Source organism: Nomascus leucogenys, chromosome 2 (assembly GCF_006542625.1).
Source record: "Nomascus leucogenys isolate Asia chromosome 2, Asia_NLE_v1, whole genome shotgun sequence".
NCBI classification, from domain to species: Eukaryota; Metazoa; Chordata; class Mammalia; order Primates; family Hylobatidae; genus Nomascus; species Nomascus leucogenys.
The window spans coordinates 80,300,497-80,325,807 of NC_044382.1; the positions used below are offsets into that span (position 1 = coordinate 80,300,497).

At 46.0% G+C, this 25,311-nt stretch overlaps 1 protein-coding gene across 3 annotated transcripts in view; it reads right to left on the minus strand.

The window, feature by feature from the left end:
• Positions 1-345: 345 nt before the first annotated feature.
• SLC5A11 (solute carrier family 5 member 11) overlaps positions 346-25,311 on the minus strand; it is a 63,077-nt gene continuing 38,111 nt past the window's right edge. For 2 of the 3 annotated variants that reach the window (XM_030799528.1, XM_030799534.1), the window contains 9 exons: positions 21,563-21,643; positions 14,350-14,555; positions 12,725-12,860; positions 5,179-5,286; positions 4,768-4,918; positions 3,804-3,972; positions 2,852-3,067; positions 1,478-1,649; positions 352-648 (listed from right to left, as the gene is read on the minus strand). In XM_030799528.1, the coding sequence (XP_030655388.1) occupies positions 443-648; positions 1,478-1,649; positions 2,852-3,067; positions 3,804-3,972; positions 4,768-4,918; positions 5,179-5,286; positions 12,725-12,860; positions 14,350-14,555; positions 21,563-21,643 (1,445 nt within the window). In that variant the 3' untranslated portion in view covers positions 352-442. Of the gene's footprint in view, positions 649-1,477; positions 1,650-2,851; positions 3,068-3,803; positions 3,973-4,767; positions 4,919-5,178; positions 5,287-12,724; positions 12,861-14,349; positions 14,556-21,562; positions 21,644-25,311 lie in introns of all 3 variants that reach the window. The other variant, XM_030799518.1, reaches the window with a different exon arrangement.

Here is a 25,311-nt window from a genome sequence, read left to right on the forward strand (position 1 = left end):
GAGGCTGGGCATGGTGGCTCATGCCTGTAATCCTAGTACCTTGGGAGGCTGAGGTAGCGGGATCACTTGAGGCCAGGAGTTCAGGACCAGCCTGGGCAACATAGACCACATTTCTTAAAAAAAGAAAAAAATTAGCCAGGCATGGTAGTGTGTGCCTGTAGTCCTAGAAACTTGGGAGGCTGAGGAGGGAGGATCACTTGAGCCCAGGAGTTTGAGGTTGCAGTGAGCTATGACCATGCCACTGCACTCCAGCCTGGGTGACAGAGCGAGACACTGTCTCAGAAAAAAAAAAAAAGAAAAGAGCTAAGTGTCATGTTGAAAATGGTCTATAAACACTTGGAAGCCTTGTGGTAAACAAACAAAAGCTTTATTATTTTTTCTTTCATTAAAAAAATGGAGCATTGAAGAGAAACAGAGTTTGGACCCCTGGGTTCACCCCACACTAAGCAAAATAGCCCCAGATAAAGATGGCGCAGCTCACGCAGAAAATGAGGTTGACGTCCAGGAGGGTCTTCACCAAGGGGTTTTCTTCCAGGGAAACTATGACGGCTTCTGCTCTGGCCGGGAGCTCTTCCTTGCCCTTCCCCTGTATTCCGCAGAGCCACAGGATGGCCTTCACCACTTTGGACTGCTTCGGGGTCATGTCACCTAGAAAGAACCCAGCAAAGGAAGACCGTAGAGGTGGTCTGTGTCTCCCAGAGAGGCGAGATGGGGACACTCACCAGGTGTGTTCAAGTGCTGGGATTACAGGCGTGAACCACCATCCACCATGCCCAATTGAAATCTCCTTTTTTTTTTTTTTTTTTTTGAGACAGAGTCTCACTCTGTCACCCAGGCTTCGGCTCACTGCAACCTCCACCTCCCAGGTTCAAGCGATTCTCCTGCCTCAGCCTCCCAAGTAGCTGGGACTATAGGCATGCGCTACCATGCCTGGCTAATTTTTATATTTTTAGTAGAGACAGGGTTTCACCATGTTGGCTAGGCTGGTCTTGAACTCCTGATTTCAAGTGATCCACCCACCTCGGCCTCCCAAAGTGCTGGGATTACAGGCTTGAGCCATGGCGCCCGGCCGAAATCTCCCAGTTTTTAAATGTTAACTCACATTTTATTGAAACTGTAGGTGGGCTAAGCCAAAATATGTCTGCAAGCCGCCAGTTTAGAAGCACTAACTGAGAGAAGGCAAGTCGTGTTCCTGCCTACCCATGTGCAGAGAATAAGGATGAAATGAACCAACCGTGTCTACGTAGGCACTCATCAAGTATTTGTTTGCTGTTAGTGCCCGTAGGAAGCTTGTTGAAAGTTACTAAAAACTCCTTTCCCATGGCCAGAGTGTGGGGACAGATCAGACACTGGAGCCAGAGGATGCTAAAACTCCAAGTCTGCCCACTTTCCTGGCTTGTGATTTGATAGAAAAAAAAAAATCAATCCCATTAACACATACTGCTTCTTGCTGTAACTGAGGAGAGAGGCTACTCACAGCTGTGGGTTTTAGACATGTTTTCTTGAACCATCTCGAACTGGACGCTGCTGCTGCTGCTGGCCTCTGGCATCCCGTTCTGAGAGAAGGTATGAGACAAGGGAGCTGCTGGTGGCACTTGTTCCTTCTGGACCACGGGGTCATGACGAGTAAACCAGGTCAGGTGGCTGACCTAAGGAGCAGGGATGAATGATGAGATTTGTGGTGGAGGTGGGGCTGGGGTTTTCCATCCTTTTCTCACACTCCCCGCCCAACCCCACACTCAGCCTTTGTGTCTGCATCTGCTCCCAGCCCCACCCTGCCACCCCATCCTCCAACAAGCATCACGTCCCTGCGCTCTTCAACATCAGCACACAATTCCCCTGCTCGATTATTCCCACGTCTTTCTCCGATAAACCCCATCCTCCTGTTGCTGGGATGTGATTATCCCTCATTCTAATCCTCAGAGCTTAACCCTCACCCTAGAGTATTGCAGGACCCCAGAATTGGTCATTTCAGCTCATCCATTTCTCTGGCCACAGGGATTGAATTGGTTCACGGATAAGCATGTGTCCTGAGCTGACTCCATCAATGGGAATCTAGAAATTCTCTAGAAATTCTGGGACAGAAATATTTATGCTTATTTTTACCTTTTTTTTTTTTTTTAAGACAGGCTCTTGTTCTGTCACCCAGGTGGGAGTGCAGTGGCATGGTCATAGCTCACTGCAGCCTTAAACTTCTGGGCTGAAGCAATCCTCCTGCCTCAGCCTCCCTAGCAGCTGGGATTACAGGCATGAGCCATCACGCCCTGCTAATTTTTTCTTTTCTTTTTTTTTTTTTTTTTTTTTTTGTGAGACAGGGTCTTGCTCTGTCACCCAGGCTGGAGTGCAGTGGCATGGTCATAGCTCACTGCACTGCCAAACTCCTGGGCTCTGGCAATCCTCCCACCTCAGCCTCTCTAGTAACTGAGATTACAGGCACGAGCCATCATGCTCTGCTAATTTTTTCATTTTTTTAAGAGATGGGATCTCACTATATTGCCCAGGCTGGTCTCGAACTCCTGGCCTCAAGTGATCCTCCCACCTCAGCTTCCAGAAGTGCTGGGATTACAGGCATGAGCCGCTGCACCCCAGCCTTATGTTTACTTAAGGACAGTAAAAGAGGATGTATCTCTAGAAGGTACTGGGCTCCATATGGGACCTAAGAATTGAAGCAGAAGTGCAGATGGATTCTGATGACCTTTTCAGAGTCCTGAATCATCCAGCCCCTGAACCTCAACCCTGGACTTTTCAGCTTTTTGGACAATCAGTCTACTTCGCTTAAGTCAGTTTGAGTCAGTTTTCTGTCACTTCCAACAAAAAGTCTCAACGGATCTAGCCATCAGCCCAAATGTACCATCTCCTTGGAGGGCGGCTCTGTGAACCAGCTCACGGTGGAGACAGTGAGGAGGGTGACCGTGGACAGGATCATGGAGAAGTAGAGGTAGTGAATGCTCTTCACCAGGACTGGGCGCTCGTCTGGCTGGTCGCATCGAGGCTGCACGTAAATAAAGTCCAAGACCAGCCTAACCAAGCCCAGGAGCAGGCCCGAGATCAGGCCCCAGAAGGCACCCTGCAAAATCAGAGCAAGATCGTCTTAGAGACGCCAAGGGCTCTGGCCTCCAGGAACCTCAAGAAGCCATCCCCAGGACTTGTCTTTCTTGTGGTGGTCACTGCAAGCACGAGTCAGCAATTTGGAAAGGTTCTGCAATACTTAACCATTTATCTTTTTATAATGAATTGATTACTAATAGTTTACTAACTCCCTCTTAATTTAGCTTCCCTGTTCAATAACAAAAAATGCATCAAGACACTTTTGATGAGAACCTCTCATTGCTTTTTTTTGAGACAGAGTCTCACTCTGTCGCCCAGGCTGGAGTGCAGTGGCATGGTCTCAGCTCACTGCAACCTCTGCCTCCCAGGTTCCAGTGATTCTCCTGCCTCAGCATCTGAGTAGCTGGGATTACAGGCACCCACCACCACACCCGGCTAATTTTTGTATTTCGAGTAGAGATGGGCTTTCGCCATGTTGGCCAGGCTGGTCTCGAACTCCCGACCTCAAGTGATCCACCCACCTCGGCCTCCCAAAGTGCTGGGATTACAGGTGTGAGCCATCGCAGCAGCCCCCTCATTGCTTTTTTGCAAAGTTCAGATAAACACCCTCCCTGTATCTTCCACCGTGGAACTCACCCTCCCTCAACACCCAAGTCCAGCCTGTAGTCTCCCTCCAACACCCTCCGCTCCCATCCTATCCCAGTCCTCAAGGGGCAACACTTGGTTCTGGCATAGTAGGAGCCATCCAGAGCTACCTTTTCATTGGTCCTCTTCCAGAAACATCCCATGATGAAGACCACTGCCACAGGCGGCTGCAGGTAGGAGCTGATGGACTGGATGTAGATGAAGAGCTGGCCGCCCTGGCTGGCCTGGACCACAGGGATCCAGAGGATGGAGACCAGGACTAGCAGCAGCACAAACATCCTGGTGCCAGCAGCGAGAGGCACAAATTAGCATCATCTTCCCTGAACATTTACTCCTCTTTCTCTGTCTCTTTTTTTAATAGACAGGGTCTTGTTCTGTTGCCAAGGCTGGGGTGCAGTGGTGAGAGCATAGCTCACTGCAGCCTCCAACTCCTAGGCTCAAGTGATCCTCCTGCCTCAGCCTCCCGAATAGCTGGGATTACAGACACGTGCCAACACTCCCGGCTTATTTTATTTTATTATTTCAATTTTTTTTTTTTTTTTGAGACAGAGTCTCACTCTGTCACCCAGGCTGGAGTGCAGTGCGCCATCTTGGCTCACTGCAACCTCTGCTTCCTGGGTTCAAATGATTCTCCTGCCTCAGCCTCCTGAGTAGCTGGGATTACAGGCACACGCCACCACAGCTAATTTTTGTATTTTTAGTAGAGATGGGGTTTCACCATGTTGGCCAGCCTGGTCTTGAACACCTGACCTCAAGTGATCCACCGGCCTCGGCCTCCCAAAGTACTGTGATTATAGGTGTGAGCCATCTCGCCCAGCTGGGTTAAAATTATTTGCTCATTCTCCTCCTTCCCTAGTTCCATGAAGGCAAGAACTGAGCCCTTTCATGGTTATGTGCCCTGTGCCTGGTACACAGTAGGTGCTCGTTCAGCATCTCCTGAATGAATGAATGTCTTGCACCTGGAGTCCTAACGCTCTTCAGCCTGGATAAGTTGCTGGCTGGACCTGGACTTTGCCTCTGGGTGGGCTCAGCTTTCTCTTCCCCCTGCCCCAGCCCCACCCAGTGGGGACTTACCTGCCCACAATCATGAGCTCCTTCTCAGATGCCTGAGGCCGGAGGTGATTCCAGAGGTCCATGGTGAAGATGGTGCTGGCACTGTTAAAGATGGAGGTGAGGGAGGACATGAGAGCCGCCACCATCACAGCCATCATCAGCCCACGGAGCCCTGGGGGCAGAAGGGAGGTCATGGGCCTCGGTCCTTTTCTGCCAAAGCAGCTGATCCCAGTGGGCTCAACTGGAGGAGGCAGAACCTCAGGGAGGACGGCGGGGCAGAGCTTCCTGCAGGACTTAGCCTTTCTTGGGGAGCCCAGAGTCTGTTCCTCCCCCCAGCCCTCCCTTCTTGACCCTGCCTTGGATCAGAGCCCATCTGGTGATCTCCTTTCTGGGTGCTCCAGGGGACTTGATTCAGAGGTAAAGGGATATTACCTGTGGGCAGGAGTTCCAGCACGAGTTTGGGATACGCGATGTCAGAGCAGCCTGAGGGGTTGCTGCAGATCTTCTGGCAGATCTCTGGATCTGCACAAGCCACTTGATCTATGGAGGAAACACAGGCCCAGAGGTGAGCAGTCAGGCCCCCAGAGCCCCAGGCCCAGGCAACATGGGGCCAGACACAGGCTTGTCATATGGAAGTTTATAGCTCAATGAAATAAAAGAGAGTCCAGACTTCATAAGCTGTGACCTTGTTACTTAACGCTTTCTGAGACGAGTTGCCCTATTTGTAAAACTAGGATAATAACATGACTTTATAGGAAGTGCTGGAAAAACTTCAGCTATTGTTATCATAACCCAGATAAAGCTGGGACACCTAGTGGCCAGTCTTACAATAATGTCTTTGTGTTGTTGTTGTTGTTGTTGTTGTTTTTTGAGACGGAGCCTCCTGCTCTGTCGCCCAGGCTGGAGTGCAGTGGCACAATCTCAGCTCACTGCAACCTCTGCTTCCCAGGTTCAAGTGATTCTCCTGCCTCAGGCTCCCAAGAAGCTGGGATTACAGGCACCCACCACCATGCCCAGCTAATTTTTGTATTTTTAGTAGAGATGGGGTTTTGCCATGTTGGCCAGGCTGGTCTCAAACTCCTGACCTCAAGTGATCTGCCCATGATCATTAACTCACTGTTCAGTAACATCTGCTCACCTGTCCTGGTTAATGAATCATTTCCTATACGGAGTAGATTCTCTTGTCAGAATGCTTCACACCCTCTGATGCCTGAAATAAGACACCTGTAGCCCAGTTAAATCCAAACATAACACAAAACCTTCTTCTTCCACAAACCCAACATTAACTGAAGGTTTACTATGACTCAGGAGCTGCAGTAAGCTTTGTACATATACCTCATTTAATTTTCACAACTCTTTGGGGAAGATACTGTTATTATCCCTATTTCAAAGACAGATAAACTGAGGCCCAGAGGTTAAATAGTTTCTCCAGATTATATTGCTAGTAGGTATTACGGCCAGGAGGCAAACCCTTAGTTTATTTCAAAGCTCAGGTAGAGAAGATTGGCTTTGTAAATACTGCATTTCTAAACTCTGTGTGTGTGTGTCTGTGTGTGTGTGTGTGTTTGAGACAGGGTCTCGCTCTATTGCCCAGGCTGGAGTTCAGTGGTGCGATCTTGGCTCACTGCAACCCCAGCCTCCCAGGCTCCAGCCTCCTGAGTAGCTGGAATTACAGGCACGCACCATCACACCCAGCTAATTTCTTTTTCTTTTTTAAATTAATTAATTTTTAAATTTTAATTTTAATTTTTTCTTGAGATGGAGTCTCACTCTGTCCCCCAGACTGGAGTGCAGTGGCACAATCTCGGCTTATTGCAACTTCTGCTTCCAGGTTCAAGCGATTCTCCTGCCTAAGCCTCCCAGCCTATAGCTGGTATTGCAGGTGTGCCACCACACCCAGGTATTTTTTTTTTTTTTTTGTATTTTTAGTAGAGATGGGGTTTCATTATGTTGGCCAGGCTGGTCTTGAACCCCTGGCCTCAAGTGTTCCTCCCGCCTTGGCTTCCCAAAGTGCTGGGATTGTGTTTTGAGGGTTGTTTTGCTTCTCTCTTAATTTCCATATAGTTTATTTAAAAATATGTGCCATTTCTCATGGACGAAGCTGGAAACCGTCATTCCCAGCAAACTAACACAGGAACAGAAAACCAAACACCACATGCTCTCACTCATAAGTGGGAGGTGAACAATGAGAACACATGGACACAGGGAGGGGAATATCACACACTGGGGCCTACTGGGGGTTGGGGGGCTAGGGGAGGGAGAGCATTAGGACAAATACCTAATGCACGTGGAGCTTAAAACCTAGATGACGGCTTGATGAGTGCAGCAAACCACCATGGCACATGTATACCTATGTAACAAACCTGCACGTTCTGCACATTTATCCCAGAACTTAAAGTTTAATGAAAAAACAAAAAATTAAAATATGTGCCATTTCTCAGATGGACTTAGCGGAAGAGGGTTTTTTTCCAGGCTCACAAGAACTCAGGATCAGAAAATACTTTTAGGCAGCTGTGGACTCAGTTGAAGATTTAGGAGGGAGCTGGTGGAGCCATGGTGGAGACAGAAGTGCAAATAGGGAGGCCGAGTGCTTGGCCCTGAAACTGGCACTTTAAACCTGGCGTTCTCAGCCTTCTAGTGGACTTGTTAAAAAATAGGTGGCTGGCACAAACATATGAAAGAGTTTGAGACCAGCCTGACCAACATGGAGAAACCACATCTCTACTAAAAATATGAAATTAATGGGGGGTGGTGGCGCATGCCTGTAATCCCAGGAGGCTGAGGCAGGAGAATCGCTTGAACCCGGGAGGCGGAAGTTGCAGTGAGTGGAGATCGCACCATTGCACTCCAGCCTGGGCAACAGATGGTCCAGGTCTTGTTATTGATCTTCTGTATGTCAGTCCAGGTCTTCAGACATAATTTGCATGAGCAAGAGTCAAGTTTTGGAGTCAGCTACATTTGGGTTCAAATCCCGGCTCTTCTGGCACTAGCTCAGTAACTCCCAGAAAGTCACTTAGCTTAGGTGTGATCCTGGATTCCTTTTTTTTCCCCCTTAACCCTTACATCCAGTCCATTATTAATCTGGTTGGCTCTATGATGTATTTTCAAACCATTGCATGGGTCAACTGTTGCCTCCTCAGAAAGGATTTCCCGGGAAACCCTGTCAGAAGTAGCTCTGATCTGACATTCTTTTTGATATCTCCTTGTGCATCCTCCTCCTGGCATTTAGCACAGTCAAAAATTATTTATTTTTTTACTCTTTTTTGAGACACAGTCTCACTTTGTCACCCAGTCTGGAATGCAGTGGCTCAAACACAGCTCACTGCAGCCTCGACCTCCCAGGCTCAAGTGATTCTCCCACTTCAGCCTCCTGAGTAGGTGGGACTACTATATATATATATATATACATATATATATGTGTGTGTGTGTGTGTGTGTGTATTTTTTTCTAGAGATGGGGTCTTGCCATGTTGCCCAGGCTGGTCTCAAACTCCTGGGCTCAAGTGATCTTCCTGCCTTGGCCTCCCAAAGGGCTGGGATTACAGGCGCGAGCCACTGCACCTGGCCTTATTTATCTACTTATTTCTGTCTTTGTCCTCCACCACTAGGATGTAAGTCCCTCTACAGCAAGGATCCTGTAGTCTTGTTCACTTATGGGCCCCCAGAGTCTTCTAGAATAACACTTGGAAGATAATTGGCTCTCAAAATATTTGTTGAATTCATGGAATAATAAATAAATGAGTGAATGAATGATTTTTTTTTGAAACAAGGTCTCACTTTGTCACCCAGGCTGGAGTGCAGTGATCATGGCTCACTGCAGCCTCGACCTCCCGGGCTCAAGCAATCCTCCCACCTCAGCCTCCCAGGTAGCTGGGACTATAAGCACATGCCACCATGCCTGGCTAATTTTTGTATTTTTTGTAGATATGGGGTTTCATCACGTTGCCCACGCTGGTCTCAAACTGCTGAGCTCAAGCGATCTGCCTGCCTTGGCCTCCCAAAGTTCTGGGATTATAGGTGTGAGCCATCACGCCTGGCCAAATGAATTAATTTCTCTAAGCTTCAATTTCCTCATCTGTAAGATGAAAAGAATAATAGTACCTACCATATAAGGTTGTTTTGAGGATGAAATGGGGTAATATATGTATAAAATAATAATAGTAAACACTTGGATAGAGCTTACTGTGTGCCAGGAACTGCTTTAAGCCTTGTAAAATATTACCCCCATTTTACAAGTGAGGAAACAGAAGCAAAGAGACATTAAATGGCTTATGCAAGGTCAAACACCTCATAAGCGGCAGAGCAAAGATTCAGGCCTGGGCCTTCCAGATCAGAATCCATATTCATAACCACACTCCACTCTGAAACTCTTTTCATAGGGACTGGCCGTTAGCAAGTGCACAATGAATGTGGGTTGTTTGAAGCCATATCTTCAATTCTTCTCTCTTTTTTTTTTTTTTTAGAGATTCTTTTCTCTTTTTTTTTAGAGATAGGGTCTTGCTATGTTGTCCAGGCTAGAATGCAGTGGTGTAATAATAGTTCACTGCAGCCTCAACCTCCTGGGCTCAAGCAATTCTCCTGCCTCAGTTTCCCAAGTAGCTGGAACCACAGGTGGGCACCACCACACCTGGCTAAGTTTTAAAAATTGTTTTTGGTAGGGAGGGGGTCTGTTATTATTACCCAGGATGGTCTTGAACTCCTGGCCTCAAGAGATCCTCCTGCCTCTCAGCCTGCTAAAGTGCTGGGATTACAGGCATGAGCCACTGCGCCTGGCCTGAAGCCATTTCTGTGTTTCTATGTCAAGACTTGCTGAATAGCTGTATATTTTCCAAGTCACCGCAAAACCCAGATCCCAGTTCTTAACTCCCTCTGTATTTTCCCAAGGCTTTTGCCCTTTCCTGGAAGCAGGACTAGGGACTATTTGTGGGTTTCTCATCCCACCAGGGCTGGAGGAACACAAGGGTTCAAGGTCTAGCACCATGGACAGTGCCCCCATTTGCCTTCCCCATCTCTTTTCTCCTACTTCTTAAGGGTCCTAAATTATTTTGACTAAGCTTCTGAGCCAACTACAAACCACTTCATCCTACCCTTTCTTAGCTTCTGTGTAACATTATGTAGGATAAGGCATAGGGGGGAAACTTTCTGCTTTCCATCCCCTTTAGTTAATAACAGCCTTGGTGGGTACACTGGAAAGCTCACGGTTTCAGGGGAAAAGAGAGGAGCTTTCTTCTGTATAGATCACCAGTTTCTGACACCACAGTGTCTTCTGGTGACATCATCCCTCCTCAGTATCATTTATCCCCATGATATAAACCTATTCCCTTACCACATTAAGAAAAAAACTAAGGCAAATACTCTAGAGGCCTTGATATCTCATGAGATTTGTTAAGAAAAGAACACCCAGCTGGGCACAATGGCTCACATCGTAATCCCAGCACTTTGGGAGGCTGAGGTGGGTGATTGCTTGAGCCCAGGAGTTCAAGACTAGCCTGGGCAATATAGTGAGACCCCCATAGCTACAAAAATTACAAAAATTAGCTGGGCATGGTGGTGAGCACCTGTAGTCCCAGCTACTCAGGAGAATGATGTGGGAGAATTGCTTGAGCCTGGGAGCTCCAGGCTGCAGTGAGCTGTAATCATGCCACTGCACTCCAGCCTGGGTGACAGAGTGAGACCCATCTAAAAAAAAGAAAAAGTACCCCAGGCCAGGTGCGGTGGCTCATGCCTGTAATCCCAGCACTTTGGGAGGCCGAGGTGGGAGGATCACAAGGTCAAGAGATCGAGACCATCCTGGCCAACATGGTGAAACCCCATCTCTACTAAAAATACAAAAATTAGCCGGGCATGGTGATGCATGCCTGTAGTCTCAGCTACTTGGGAGGCTGAGGAATGAGAATCACTTGAACCCAAGAGGCAGAGGTTGCAGTGAGTCAAGATTGTGCCACTGCACTCCAGCCTGGCAAAAGAGTGAGACTCCGTCAAAAAAAAAAAAAAACCCAAAAAGGATTTCACTGGGCCAAAGTTATCCAACCCAACCACTGAGCTCAAACACTAAAGTAAGAGAGAAACTTTCACATGAGACTTCAGAGAACTGCTCTGGAACCACAAGACCTCAGCCTAGTTGGTTTCAAAAAAATATAGTTGAGGCAAGATCCCAGTTGAGTCTCCACTCAATTTGGCCTGGGATACCTATAGGACTTACCCATTGAACCAATGTTGAGAAACAGCATAGCATCACTAGATGCCTAGATAGAGATGCCTCAGTCTCATCACTATGAAAGGACTCTATGGCCAGGCATGGTGGCTCATGCCTGCAATCCCAGAATTTAGGGAGGTCAATGCAGGAGGGTCGCTTGAGGCCAGGAGTTTGAGATCAGCCTGGGTAACATAGTGAGACCCTGTCTTTACAAAAACTTTAAAAAAATAGCCAGGTGTGGTAGTGCATGCCTGTAGTCTCAGCTACTTGGGAGGCTGAGGCGAAAGGATCCCTTTAGCCCAGGAGTCTGAGGCTGTATTGAGCTATGATCATGTCACTGTACTCCAGCCTGGGTGACAAAGTGAGACCCTGTCTTTAAAAAAATGCAAAAAAGGCCAGGCGCGGTGGCTCCTGCCTGTAATCCCAGCACTTTGGGAGGCCACGTTGGGCAGATCACGAGGTCAGGAGATCGAGACCATCCTGGCTAAAATGGTGAAACCCCATCTCTATTAAAAGTGCAAAAAATTAGCTGGGCATGGTGGTGGGCACCTGTAGTCTCAGCTACTCAGGAGGCTGAGGCAGGAGAATGGCATAAACCCAGGAGGTGGAGCTTGCAGTGAGCCGAGATCATACCACTGCACTCCAGCCTGGGTGACAGTGCAAGACTACGTCTCAAAAAAAAGGCAAAAAAAAAAAAAAAAAAAAAAAGGACTGGGCATGTTGGCTCACAGCTGCAGTCTCAGCACTTTGAGAGGCCAAGGCAGGAGGATAGCTTGAGGCCAGGAGTTCAAGACCAGCCTGGGCAACACAGCAAGACCGCATCTCTATTTTTAAAAAAATTAGCCAGGCATTGTGGCGCATACTTGTAGCCCCAGCCACTCAGGAGGAGTGCAGCGGCATGATCTCAGCTCACTGCAACATCTGCCTGCTGAGTTCAAGCAATTCTCCTCCCTCAACCTCCCAAGTAGCTGGGATTACAGGCGCACACCACCATGCCCGACTACTTTTTGTATTTTTAGTAGATATGGGGTTTCATCACATTGCCCACGCTGGTCCCAAACTGCTGAGCTCAAGTGATTTGCCTGCCTTGGCCTCCCAAAGTTCTGGGATTATAGGTGTGAGCCATCACACCTGGCCAAATGAATTAATTTCTCTAAGCTTCAATTTCCTCATCTGTAAGATGAAAAGAATAATAGTACCTACCATATAAGGTTGTTTTGGGGATGAAATGAGGTAATACATGTATAAAATAATAAGAGTAAACACTTGGATAGAGCTTTCTGTGTGCCAGGAACTGCTTTAAGCAGTTACCTCCATTTTACAAGTGAGGAAACAGAAGCAAAGAGACATTAAATGGCTTATGCAAGGTCAAACACCTCATAAGCGGCAGAGCAAAGATTCAGGCCTGGGCCTTCCAGATCAGCATCCATAGTTATAGCCACACTCCACTCTGAAACTCTTTTCATAGGGACTGGCCCTTAGCAAGTGCACAATGAATGTGGGTTGTTTGAAGCCATATTCTTTTCTTTTCTTTTCAGAGATAGAGTCTTCCTATCAGGAGGCTGAGGTGGGAGGATTGCTTGAGCCCAATAGTTCAAGGTTACCGTGAGCTATGATCACACCAATGCACTCCAACCTGAATGACAGAATGAGACTCTGTCTTAGAAAAAGAGAGAAAGGACTGTAGTCACATTCACTTGAGGCTTCTAATAATACGTTTAGAATAATTCACATGGTCTGAGACTCACATACTGATGACCTCTTCCCCCAGCTGTGTTCTCACCTGGGAAGAGGATGCGGCTGACCATCCCAGGGAACACCATTATGAAGAGGGGCAGCACCTTCAGGTACGCAGCCATCAGAGCACCTCCTTTGGCATGGGACAGGTTCTTGGCAGCCAGAGTCCGCTGGACAATCACCTGGAAAAGATCAAGGGGGATGGAAACTCGGAATGCTGATATAGTTTGGCTGTGTCCCCACATCCGTCCAGAGTTTATGGACATAAAAGCAAGTGCTATATTTGCAAATGCAAATATTGATTCTATTCTCCTTTTTTTTTTTTTTTTTTTTTTTTAACACAAAAGGTCTTCTTGTACACATGGTTCTGCTTTTTGATTTTCTCCTTTCTTTTTTCACACCAGTTATGTATCTGCCTTTGCTCTGGGTGTTCCTTCTGCTACAAACTCTTCCTCCAAAAATCACGGGGAGCTCTCGCTCTTCTACAAAGTCTTTGGTCAAAGGTCACTTCTCAATGACACCTCCCCTCAGCACCCTACATTATTTGAGACAGGGTCTTACTGTCTCAAGCCTGTTGCCCAGGCTGAAGCGCAGTGGTGTGATCTCAACTCACTGCAGCTTTGACCTCCTGGGTTCCAGCGATCCTCCCACCTCAGCCTCCCAAGTAGCTAGGACTCCAGGTGCACACCACTATGCCTGGCTAATTTTTTATTTATTTATTTATTTATTTATTATTTTTATTTTTTTAGAGACAGGGTCTCACTATGTTGCCTAGGTTGGTCTCAAACTCCTGGGCTCAAGTGAGCCTCCTGCCTCAGCCTCCCAAAGTGCTGAGATGACAGGTGTGAGCCACCTGTCACCCTATTTTAAATTGCACTCCCACATTCTACTTTTTAAAATGATATTTATCACATTTTAACATCTCACGTAATTTACTTATTGTCTCTGTCTACTCCCATTAGAAGAAGGGAAGCTCTACAAGGGCAGAGAGCTTTGTTTTACTAGCTCCTGATTTTAAGTGCCCAGAAGAGTGCCTGGTACGTAGAGGACACCCAGTGTGTATTTGCTGAACAAATGATGTCCAATAGGAGTTTTAACCCCCATTTAAAAGGTATCATCTCCTTTGCTTACTGGATATTCCCAGACATTAAGCAAAGTGTATTAGGCCGGCTGCAGTGGATCACACCTATAATCCCAGCACTTTGGGAGGCTGAGGCAGGAGGATCACATGAACTCAGGAGTCTGAGAGCAGCCTGGTCGACATAGTGAGACCTGTATCTCTACTAAAAAATAAAAATATTATAATAAATAGCTGGGCATGTGGCATGGGCCTGTAGTCCCAGCTACTCAGGAGGCTGATATGGGAGGATCTCTTGAGCCCAGGAGATGAAGGCTGGGTGTTAGAGTGAGACCCTGTCTCAGAAAAAAAAAAAAGCAGAGTGTGTTGAGTTTTCCCCTTTGCAAATATCAGCAGCTTTGGATTTGTCATTCACATTCACAAGAGCAAGAAATAAAATAGCATGTAGAGCAATGGAAAGGAGAAAGTAGTCAAGGAAGCAGGGAAAATGCAAATGAGAGACGAGATGGAGGAAGAAGAAAGCACCGACTTCAGCCACCCTAAGGAAAGAAGCAAAGAGAAGGAAAAAGCTTGCTCAGGTCACTGTCCTGTACCTGATCTGTGCACCAGTACCAGAGGGATGGGATGGACATTCCAAATAGGACCCCTGGCCACGGGAGATCAGATGTCAGCGGATCTCGGAAAATATGGAAGGCATCTTCCCGGGGCAGCCCGCAGCTGCTGTTCTCGCTCCGGTTGCTAGCCAGGGCCAAGAAGTACTTCTCCTTCAGGCCTTCCATCCCACCAACCGCGGCAAAACCTAGAATTCAGAGGAAGCCTATTTTCCGGGAACTCAGATTGGTCCATGGCAAGTGATGAGGAGATGGCTGGAGATTGGTGAAATTCTAGTAGGACCAGAGCCACCAAAAAATGTTAATCCCCTTAAGGGTTCTTAACCTCCTCCCCACTTTTTTTTAACTTAAAAAAATTAATATTAAAGTTTTATTGGACTATAATTGACCTAACCATAAATTACAAATATTTAAAGTGTAAAAGTTGATGTTTGACATCAGTATTCACCCATGAAACCTCCACCACAAAGTAATGAATGTATCTATACAAGTTTCTTTTCTTTCTTTCTTTCATTTTCTTTTTTCTTTCTTTTTTTTTTTTTTGAGATGAAGTCTTCCTCTGTCACCCAGGCTGGAGTGCAGTGGCGCGATCTCGGCTCACTGCCACCTCCACCTCCCAGGTTCAAGCGATTCTTCTGCCTCAGCCTCCTGAGTAGCTGGGATTACAGGTGTGCGCCACCATGCCTGGCTAACTTTTGTACTTTTAGTAGAGACAGGGTTTCACCATGTTGGCCAGGCTGGTCTCGAACTCCTGACCTCAAGTGATACTCCTGGCCATTGTCCCAGGCCATTGTATGTTCTTTAAGCCCATTGAATTCCCCTAAAAATAATTTACTACCTCCCTAAATTCATCTACACTTGTCCATCTCCTTTTTCCTTAAGAAGTATGGTATGGAAACATCTGTATGACATTAGGATATTGAGAAATCACTCTGTAATTCTCCCCTGTGCGTGCTAATAAATTTGTATGCCATTTCTCCTATTAATCTGCCTCTTGTCAGTTGATTTTCCAATGAGATTTCCAGTCTTCACTCCTACAATTGCTTCTCAGAATAATACTTCTAAATAATGCAAAAATACATAGGATTGCAAAGAAATCAAATATATTGAACCATCAAAATATTAAAAACGTGACATAGTAATTTATTTATTTGTTCCATTAAATTGTAAGACTGGCCAGATGCAGTGGCTCACATCTGTAATTCCAGCACTTTGGGAGGCCGAGGCGGGCGAATCGCCTGAGGTCAGGAGTTCGAGACCAACCTGGCCCACATGGGGAAACCCCGTCTCTACTAAAAATACAAAAATTAGCCAGGCGTGGTGGTGGGTGCCTGTAATCCCAGCTACTCAGGAGGCTGAGGCAGGAAAATCTCTCCGGGAGGTGGAGGTTGCAGTGAGGCGAGATTGAGCCAATGCATTCCAGCCTGGGTGACAGAGCGAGACTCCGTCTCAAAAAAAAAAGAGAAGAAAAATTGTAAGACCTCACAGTAGGTCTAATAATGGTTTCAGGTTTTGTTGTTTTGTTTTGTTCTTAGAGACAGGGTCTCACTCTGTCACCCAGGTTGGAGTGTAGTGCTACAATCATAGCTCACTGTAACCTTGAACTCCTGGGCTCAAGCTATCCTCCTGCCTCAGCCTCCAGAGTAGTTAAGACTACAGGCATGTATCACCACATCCAGTGACTTTTAAAGTTTTTTGTAGAGATGGATCTCACTATGTTGCCCAGGCTGGTCTCGAACTCCTAGGCTCAAGCGATTCTCCTGCCTCAGCCTCCCAAAGTGCTAGGATTACAGGTGTGAGCCACTGCATATGGCTTATATTTTGTTTCTTTTCTCATTCCTAATTATGCTGTTTTCTCTTTTTTTCTTGGTTTGATTTGCAGCTGCATTTTATGGTTCTTTTCAAAGAAATAGATATTGGGCCAGGCCAGGTGGCTCACACCTGTAATCCCAGCACTTTGGGAGGCCAGCGCAGGTGCATCACCTTAGGTCAGGAATTCAAGACCAGCCTGGCCCACATGGGGAAACCTTGTCTCTACTAAAAATAGAAAAATTAACCAGGCATGGTGGTGCATGCCTGTAGTCCCAGTTACTCGGGAGGCTGAGGCAGGAGAATCGCTTGAACCCAGGAGGTGGAGGTTGCAGTAAGCCGAGATCACACCACTGCATGTCAGCCTGGGCAACAGAACAAGGCTCCGTCTCAAAAAAAAAAAAAAAAAAAAAAAAGGCCAGGCGCGGTGGCTCACGCCTGTAATCCCAGCACTTTGGGAGGCCGAAGTGGGCAGATTGCCTGAGGTCAAGAGTTTCAGACCAGCCTGGCCAACATGGTGAAACCCCATCTCTACTAAAAATACAAAAATAAGCTGGATGTGGTGGTGCGAGCCTGTAGTCCCAGCTACTCGGGAGGCTGAGGCAGGAGAATCGCTTGAACCCAAGAGGTGGAGGTTGCAGTGAGCCGAGATCGTGCCACTGCACTCTAGCTTGGTGACAGAGCGAGAGTCCATCTCAAAAAAAAAAAAAAAAAGAAATAGATATTGGAGGAACTGGAGTAACCCATAATGTAGTTTTCTTTTTTCTAAATCACTAAATTGGGCTTTCATATTTATGAATATAAATGTTTTTATAGAGGTACAGCTTTGACTGTATTAAGTATGAAATGTAATGTTCTCATTTTTTTCTGCATAGTCTGTAATTGCAGCTTTTATTTCCTCTGTGACCCAGGCACTATTTAGAAGATGGCTATCAAATTTCTAAGTAACTAGATTTTTAAAAAATTTACACTTTTCCTAATGAGTTTAATTTTGGGGGTTTATATGAGTAAAATAATATAATCTGAACAACGTTTTTATACATATTTTTGTAAAAAATTTTTTCAATGATTAATTTTTGTGGGTGATTCCATGAATGCTGGAAAAAGATGCATTCATGATAAGAGAATGCTTATTCATTTGTAGAATTTATATCTTCTAAATCCTTATTAGCTTCTTGTTCTGTTAAACTATTTTAGTACTGTTTTGGTTTCTGTCAACTTATAACAACTTCTGCTTTGTGTATCTTGTTGCAATGTTATTTAATAAGCAAAGGTTATATCTTTATTATGAATTTTCGATTTTCAATATAAAATTACTTATCCTCCTGTTTATTGCTTTTTGCCTTATGTTATACTTTGTTTTATATGTGCCACTTGCAAATTATATCAAGTTACATTTTCTTAACCCAAACTATAAATCTTGAGTTTTGTTGAGAAAATAAATAATATATAGCTAAGGAAAAGAAAAACAGAACGAAGAGCCACACAGATTGTAACTGCTTATAAGAAGCCTTGTCTTTCAATAGGGAATTTTATTCCATTTACTTGTATTGTAATAACTGATATTTTTACTATTTGCATTCTCTTTTATTCTTTCCCTTTGGTTGTGATTTCTTGTTATTCTCTTTTAAGAAAAAAAAACTTACACGCACACATATTTCCTACATAAAGGGTGAGATTTATATGAGTGTCTGCTTGGAGTTCAGTATTTCTTCTTCATGATGTTTTTCTTCCTATTTGATGGGAAATCTAGCATACTATCTCTCCCAACATTTGAAAGTTTTTGTTAGTAAAATAGGGGGTTTTAGATCCAATTTTTATTAAATTGTTATATCCTTTATGTAATATTTGCCTTGACCAGACAATTTTTCAGATCTGTAACAATTTTAACTGGATCATTATTTACTACCATTTTCTCTTGAGTCATAATACCAACTCTCGATTTTGTTTTGTTTCTGTCTTGTATCTTCAAGACAGGCACGTAGGTCCTCCCTTTACTAAGTCCTTGCATAGTTCAGAATATTTCTGCAGCCCTGGCAAACAGAGAACTTGGCTGGGTATCCGATCCTTACTTAGGATACAACTTTTCCCATAAAACACATCTGTAGCCCTTGCTCCACTGTCTTTTGGCATTTTATTGTTATGAAGGAGGGGAATGAGACCAGTTTGTTTATTATTTTTAGCTCACTACATTTTTTCTGTCTGGATTCTTTTTTCTTATATACAGAGTCTCACTCTGTCACCCAGGCTGGAGTGCAGTGGTGCAATCATAGCTCACTGCAGCCTCGAGCACCTGGGCTCAAGTGATCCTCCTGCCTCAACTTCCTCAACCTCCCTGATCCTCCAGTCCCCACCTGAGGCCACAGGTGTGTACCACCACACCCAGCTAATTTTCCATTTTTCATAGAGTGGGGTCTTGCTTTGTTGTCCAGGCTGGTCTCAAACCACTGGCCTCAAATGATCTTCCCACCTCTCTGTCTGTATTCTTTAGTATTTAAAAATTATTCTTATACTTCACATTTCTTTCATAATGCTTCTACCCGGAGATCTTGTTCATCGATTTTGCCTAAGACGTGGCAAACCCTTTACACCTAGCTACATATATCATCCTCCTTTTAAGAAAAGTTATCTTGGCTGGGTGCGGTGGCTCACGCTTGTAATCCCAGCACTTTGGGAGGCCGAGGCGGGCGGATCACGAGGTCAGGAGATCGAGACCGCGGTGAAACCCCATCTCTACTAAAAATACAAAAAATTAGCCGGTTGTGGTGGCGGGCGCCTGTAGTCCCAGCTACCTGGAGAGGCTGAGGCAGGAGAATGGCGTGAACCCGGGAGGCGGAGCTTGCAGTGAGCCAAGATCGCACCACTGCACTCCAGCCTGGGGGCGACAGAGCGAGACTCCATCTCAAAAAAAAAAAAAAAAAAAAAAAAAAAAAAAAAGAAAAGTTATCTTTTGTGATTACTCTAATTATTTACTTTGTTCCATTGTTTTCTGAACTTTTTTCTAAGAATAAACATTTCTCAAAAAAAAAAACAGGAAAAAGAAAAAGAATAAACATTTCTCAAATGGTATATTTCTGCTCTCTGTCTTCTATATTTGTCATCTTTTCTTTTATAATTTTATTATTTATCCCTTTTCTCTGCATTTTATTAGAACTCCTATTTGTTTTCAGCCGGGCATGGTGGCTCACGCCTGTAATCCCAGCACTTTGGGAGGCCGAGGTGCACAAATGATGAGGTCAAGAGATCGAGACCATCCTAGCGAATATGGTGAAACCCCATCTCTACTAAAAATACAAAAACTAGCTGGGCGTGGTGGCGCGTGTCTGTAGTCCCAGCTACTCGGGAGGCTGAGGCAGGAGAATCACTTGAACCCAGGAGGTGGAGGTTGCAGTGAGCCAAGATCATGCCACTGCACTCCAGCCTGGTGACAGAGCGAGACTCAAAAAAAAAAAAAAAAAAAAAAAAGAACTATTTGTTTTCATCCTGGGCTTGATCTTGATTTTCTTTAGCATTTGTTCTGCTATTTACATGCTCCAGTGGGGAATTTAATTCTGCTAATTTATTTAGAAAATTTTAGAAAATTTATTGTAATCTTCTCTAATCTTTTTCCTTTTTATCTGCTTCTACTCTCCTTTCATCTCAGTTTGTCCTCTACTTCTATCTTTCATATATGTTTCATAGAGTTCAGGATTCCAAGCATGGCACTCTCTTGATATTTTCTTCTGAGTCCTAAAATATATATATAAATTTCAGCACTATATATATATGTGTATATATATATATATAATTTTCAGCACTATATTCTGCCATCTTCAGGATTATGATCCCTTTCACTTTCCTGTGTTTCCTATATTAGTTTTCATAGCCCTTTTTTTTTTGGAAACAGGGTCTCGCTCTGTTGCCCAGGCTGGAGTACAGTGGCACAATCTTGGCTCACTGCAGCCTCAACCTACCAGGCTCAAGCCATCCTCCCACCTCAGCCTGTCAAGGAGCTGGGACTACAGGCACGTGCCACCAAACCTGGATACGTTTATGTTTATTTTTTGTAGAGACAGTCTATGTTGCTCAGGCTGGTCTCAAACTCCTGAGCTCAAGCGATCCTCTTGCTTTGGCCTCCCAAAGTGCTGGGATTACAGCTGTGAGCTACCACGCTCAGCCTTTGTTGTAGTCTTTAAGGCTTAATGAATGGCTTACCTCTAAAAAATAGAAACCTGTGAAGAGTAGTGTTCCCCCCTTAACAATAATAAGAAGTTGGCTAATCTACAAAATTATAGCTTCCCTTGAACCTATCAGAGAGCTGAGGCCATAGAGCAACCAACTGGCCTGAGATCTGAGAAAACACAGGAGCCTCCAAAGAGACATGACCATTGGCAGCAAAACAAAGAAAGACAGGATCACCATACGGCTGGTACAAAGAATTGGGCGAATATTTTGAAACGAATTGCTAAAGTCTAGGTGTGGGCTAGTGCTAGAGTTTAAAGCTTCTGTAGGCTGGATGCAGTGGCTCACGCTTGTAATTTCAGCACTTTGGGAGGCTGAGGCAGGTGATTGCTTGAGCCCAGGAGTTTGAAACCAGCCTGGGCAACATGGCGAAACCGCATCTATTTTAAAAAATGAAAAAAATTAGCCGGGCATGGTGGTACACACCTGGGGGCCCAGCTACTTGGGAGGCTGAGGCGGGAGGATTGCTTGAGCCCAGGAGGCAGAGGTTGCAGTGAGCCAAGACTGTGTCACTGCACTTCAGCCTGGGTGGCAGAGTGATACCCTGTCTGGAAACAAACAAACAACAACAAAAACCTGTGTAAGGAAAAGCTGTCTCTTCACATTCTTTTATTTATTCATTCAGTTATTTTTCCATATTAGTATAGAAAGAGATTAATTTTTACTTAAAAAAAAAGTGCCAGGTGGGGCGGCTTTGGGAGGCTGAGGCAGGAGGATCACTTGAGGCCAGGAGTTTGAGATCAGCCCGGGCAACATAGTGAGACTCTAGCTCTGCAAAAAAACAAAATAAAAAAAAAAAATCAGCTGGACATAGTGGCCTATATCTGTAGTCCCAGCTACTCATGAGGCTGAGGTGGGAGAGTCACTTGAGCCCAGGGGCTCAAGGCTGCAGTGAGCTATGATCACACCACTGCACTCCAGCCTGACTGACAGAGCAAGACCCTGTCTCAAAACAAAAAACAAAAACAAAAACAGTAAGTTTCCACAATAAGCACATTTCTCTTCTAGCTAAAATAACCGTGCCTCAAGCAAAGCACCTGTGACAAAAATTCCCCAGTAGTATGCTCTTTGACAGATGGGTTTGCCATTCACAGTGTTGAGAGCAGATATCCCTGCTGGAGAGAGGTGCTGTCGTCCACCCAAGTGACCCGGGGACCCCACTTACTGTAGCCCATCAAGGTGAGCGCTCCTATAAGCATGATCAGCGTCTGCAGCGCATCTGTGTAGATCACAGCAGCCAGGCCACCTGGTGGGATGAGCACGGAGGTGAGGGTCAGGGAGTCTAATGAGAAGGGGTTACTTTGGGTCACCAAGGGAACCTGGAAGGCCAGGACCCGATGGGAGATTTCTTAGTGCTGATTGATTGCAAAGAGGGCCACGATCACTCCTCCCTGTGTGCACGCCCATTTTGCAATGTGACTTTGCTGCTCCTTTCATGTTGAGGTGAAGTTGATTTCTCTGCTTCTCACATAGGCTTGGCCACGTGACTTGCTTTGACCAATAGAATGTGGAGGAAGTGATATGGGACTCTAGGATCCCTGCAGCTTCTGCACTTACTCTCCTGTTGCCCTGAAACCATTTGCTTTAAGAAGCTGGGTCTAACCTAATGAAGGAAGAGGGCCCCCACGGAGGGGAAGCCCAGTCGACAGCCCAAGCTAACACCAGCCATGTGAGTGAGGCCACCCTCTTCCAGCCAGTTGCTCCACCTGCCACCGAACTATAATTCGGAGAGCCAGGTGAGACCAGCAAACATCCACCCAGGCAACCCATGGACTTGTGGGGAATAATAAACTATTGGTTTTTCAAGCCCCTCAATTTGTGGGTGGTTTTTTAACACAGCAATTTTCAACTAATACAGGATGTGGTGCTTAGGCCACAGTCCCCAAGCTCTGAACACCTTTATTTATTTATTATTTACTTATTTATTAGAGCCAGGGTCTCACTCTGTCAACCCAGGCTGGAGTGTAGTGGTGTGATCATAGCTCGCTGCAGCCTAGACCTCCTGGGCCCAAGTGATTCTCCTGTCTCAGTCCCCCAAGTAGCTAGGACTATAAGCATGAGCCACCATGCCCGGCTAATTTTTAACTTTTTTCTAGAGATGGAGTCTTGCTGTGTTGCCCAGGGTGGGCTCAAACTCCTGGCTTCAAACAGTCCTCCTGCCTCGGCCTCCCAGGGTGCTGGAATTATGGGTGTAAGCAACTACACCCAGCCAACACCTTTATTTTTAAGACTGGATAAAGGATGTGAGTATTAGGTATTCAGAGGCCCCCTAGACTTCCTGAAGAGGATCGTGGTGGTGCCTCAGAGGATTCTTGTTGAGTTTACCACCTGCAAAAATCTTCGAAATGGGCCAGGAAAGGTGGTTCATGCCTGTAATCCCAGCACTTTGGGAGGCTGAGGCAGCCAGATCACCTGAGGTCAGGGGTTCGAGACCAGCCTGGCCAACATGGTGAAACCCTGTCTCTACTAAAAATACAAAAATTAGCCAGGTGTGGTGGGGCACGCCTGTAATCCTAGCTACTCGGGAGGCTGAGACAGGAGAATCACTTGAACCCAGGAGGCGGTGGTTGCAGTCAGCCAAGATCGTGCCACTGCACTCCAGCCTGGGCAACGGAGTGAGACTCTGTCTCAAATAAATAAATAAATAAATAAATAAATAAATAAATAAAATTTCATAATGATGATACTGGTAGCAAATCCATCAGCATCTGGAAAGAGCAATCTTTCCAGTCTCTTCCTTAAACCTCTGTTCTTCCTCCTTCCCTGAGGAGAAGGGACACTTATCCAGTAGAAACATGTCTACTAGAGGGCACAGTGACTGTACAATTTAAAAACCCTGTGCCTGTAGGTGTGGTGCTCTCTGGGATCCCTCCTTCTTTGCCAGCAGGAATAGGGCTCTCTCACAAGGGGGAGGAGACCTGGCTTTGATTCTGGCCTCAGTTCCCTGCCGTTCACGCATGCAGTGAGTCAGCCTGAGTGTGGTGAGTTCCTGGTGTTGGGTACCACTTAACCCCACCATCCTTTCTATATCAACAGTGATGAGGATCTCTCATATGCCAGGTACTGTGGGGAGCATTTTGTTCAGTCTTTCACCAAATAGCTGGTGAGCTCCCCACCAAGTTCTACACGGTAGGGATGCAGAGGCCAACAAAATGGCATGTTCCCTGCCCTCATAGAGCCTACAGTCTAATGGGGGACACAGACCTCCAAACAAAGAACACCAACATTCATCAGCTCTGGCAGCCTGCCCTCCCCTTTTCCCCTGCCCCAGGCACATTGCTTCTGCTAGTTCTGAGAACTCAGCCAAGGTCTTTCTGTATCAGGGGACTTTGCATATGTTAGATTTTGTCAATTTTCGGTTTAGAACATCCAACAGTATTCCATGGCACTTAGAACAAATGCTAGGCTCATTTTGTTTCCTTCGAAGCTCTGGTCCCTGCCCTTTTCTCCAATCCCACTCTTACCACCAGGGTTGCTGCTTAGCACAGTGCCAGGGGGTGCCATTTTCACTCTGGTTGGTGTGAATGGCACCCCTTAGAGTGGAAGAGGGCACAGCCTACATAACCATTTGCTCAAGCAGGTTCTCATCTCAGAGTCTTTACTGCCGCCCTTCCCTCAGCCTGGAATTCTCCTCCGCTGCATTGCTCGTGGGTGTTATTTAAACTTGGTTAAGATACGAAAAAATGCTCATCATCACTGATCATCAGAAAAATGCAAATCACAGGCCGGGCGCAGTGGTTCACATCTGTAATCCCAGCATTTTGGGAGGCTGATGCGGGCGGATCACTTGAGGCCAGGAGTTCAAGACCAGCCTGACCAACACAGTGAAACCCTTTCTCTACCAAAAAATACAAATATTAGCCGGGCATAGTGACTGGCACCTATAGTCTTAGCTACTCAGGAGGCTGAGGCAGGAGAATCACTTGAACCTGGGAGATGGAGGTTGCAGTGTGCCTAGATTGCACCACTGCACTCCAGCCTGGGTGACAGAGGGAGACCCTGTCTCAAAAAAAGAAAAACAAACAAACAAATAAACAAAAAATCACTACCACAATGAGATATCACCTCACACCAGTCAGAACAGCTTTTTTTTTTTAATATGAGTCTCGCTGACCTCAGGTGATCCTCCTGCCTTGGCCTCCCAAAGTCCTGGGATTACAGGTGTGAGCCACTGTGCCTGGCCAGAACAGCTTTAAACTTAAAAACAATTAAGAAGTCAAAAGATAACCGATGTTGGCGAGCTTGTGGAGAAAAGGGAACGCTGATACACTGTTGGTGGGAGTGTGATATGGTTTGGCTCTGTGTCCCCACCCAAATCTCATGTTGAATTGTAATCCCCGCATGTTGGGGGCAGGGTCCTGGTGGGAGGCGATCGGATCATGGGGGTGATTTTAATGGTTCAGCACCATCCCCAGTGCTGTCTGGTGATAGAGTTCTCATGAAAGTTGGTGGTTTAAAAGTGTGTAGCACTAGGCCAGGCACAGTGGCTCACACCTGTAATCCCAGCACTTTGGGAGGCCGAAGCGGGCAGATCACCTGAGGTTAGGAGTTCGAGACCAGCCTGACCAACATGGAGAAACCCCGTCTCTACTAAAAACACAAAATTAGTTGGGCATGGTGGCAGGTGCCTGTAATCCCAGCTACTTGGGAGGCTGAGGCAGGAGAATTGCTTGAACCCAGGAGGTGGAGGTTGCGGTGAGCTGAGATTGCACCGTTGCACTCTAGCCGTAAAAGGGTAAGTCTCCATCTCAAAAAGAAAAGAAAAGAAAAAAGTGTGTAGCACCTCCCGCTTCACTCTTTCTCTCCGGCTCCATCATGGTAGGGCATGCTTACTTCCCCTTTGCCTTCCACCATGACTGTAAGTTTCCTGAGGCCTCCTAGCCATGCTTCCTGTTAAGCCTGTGGAATTGTGAG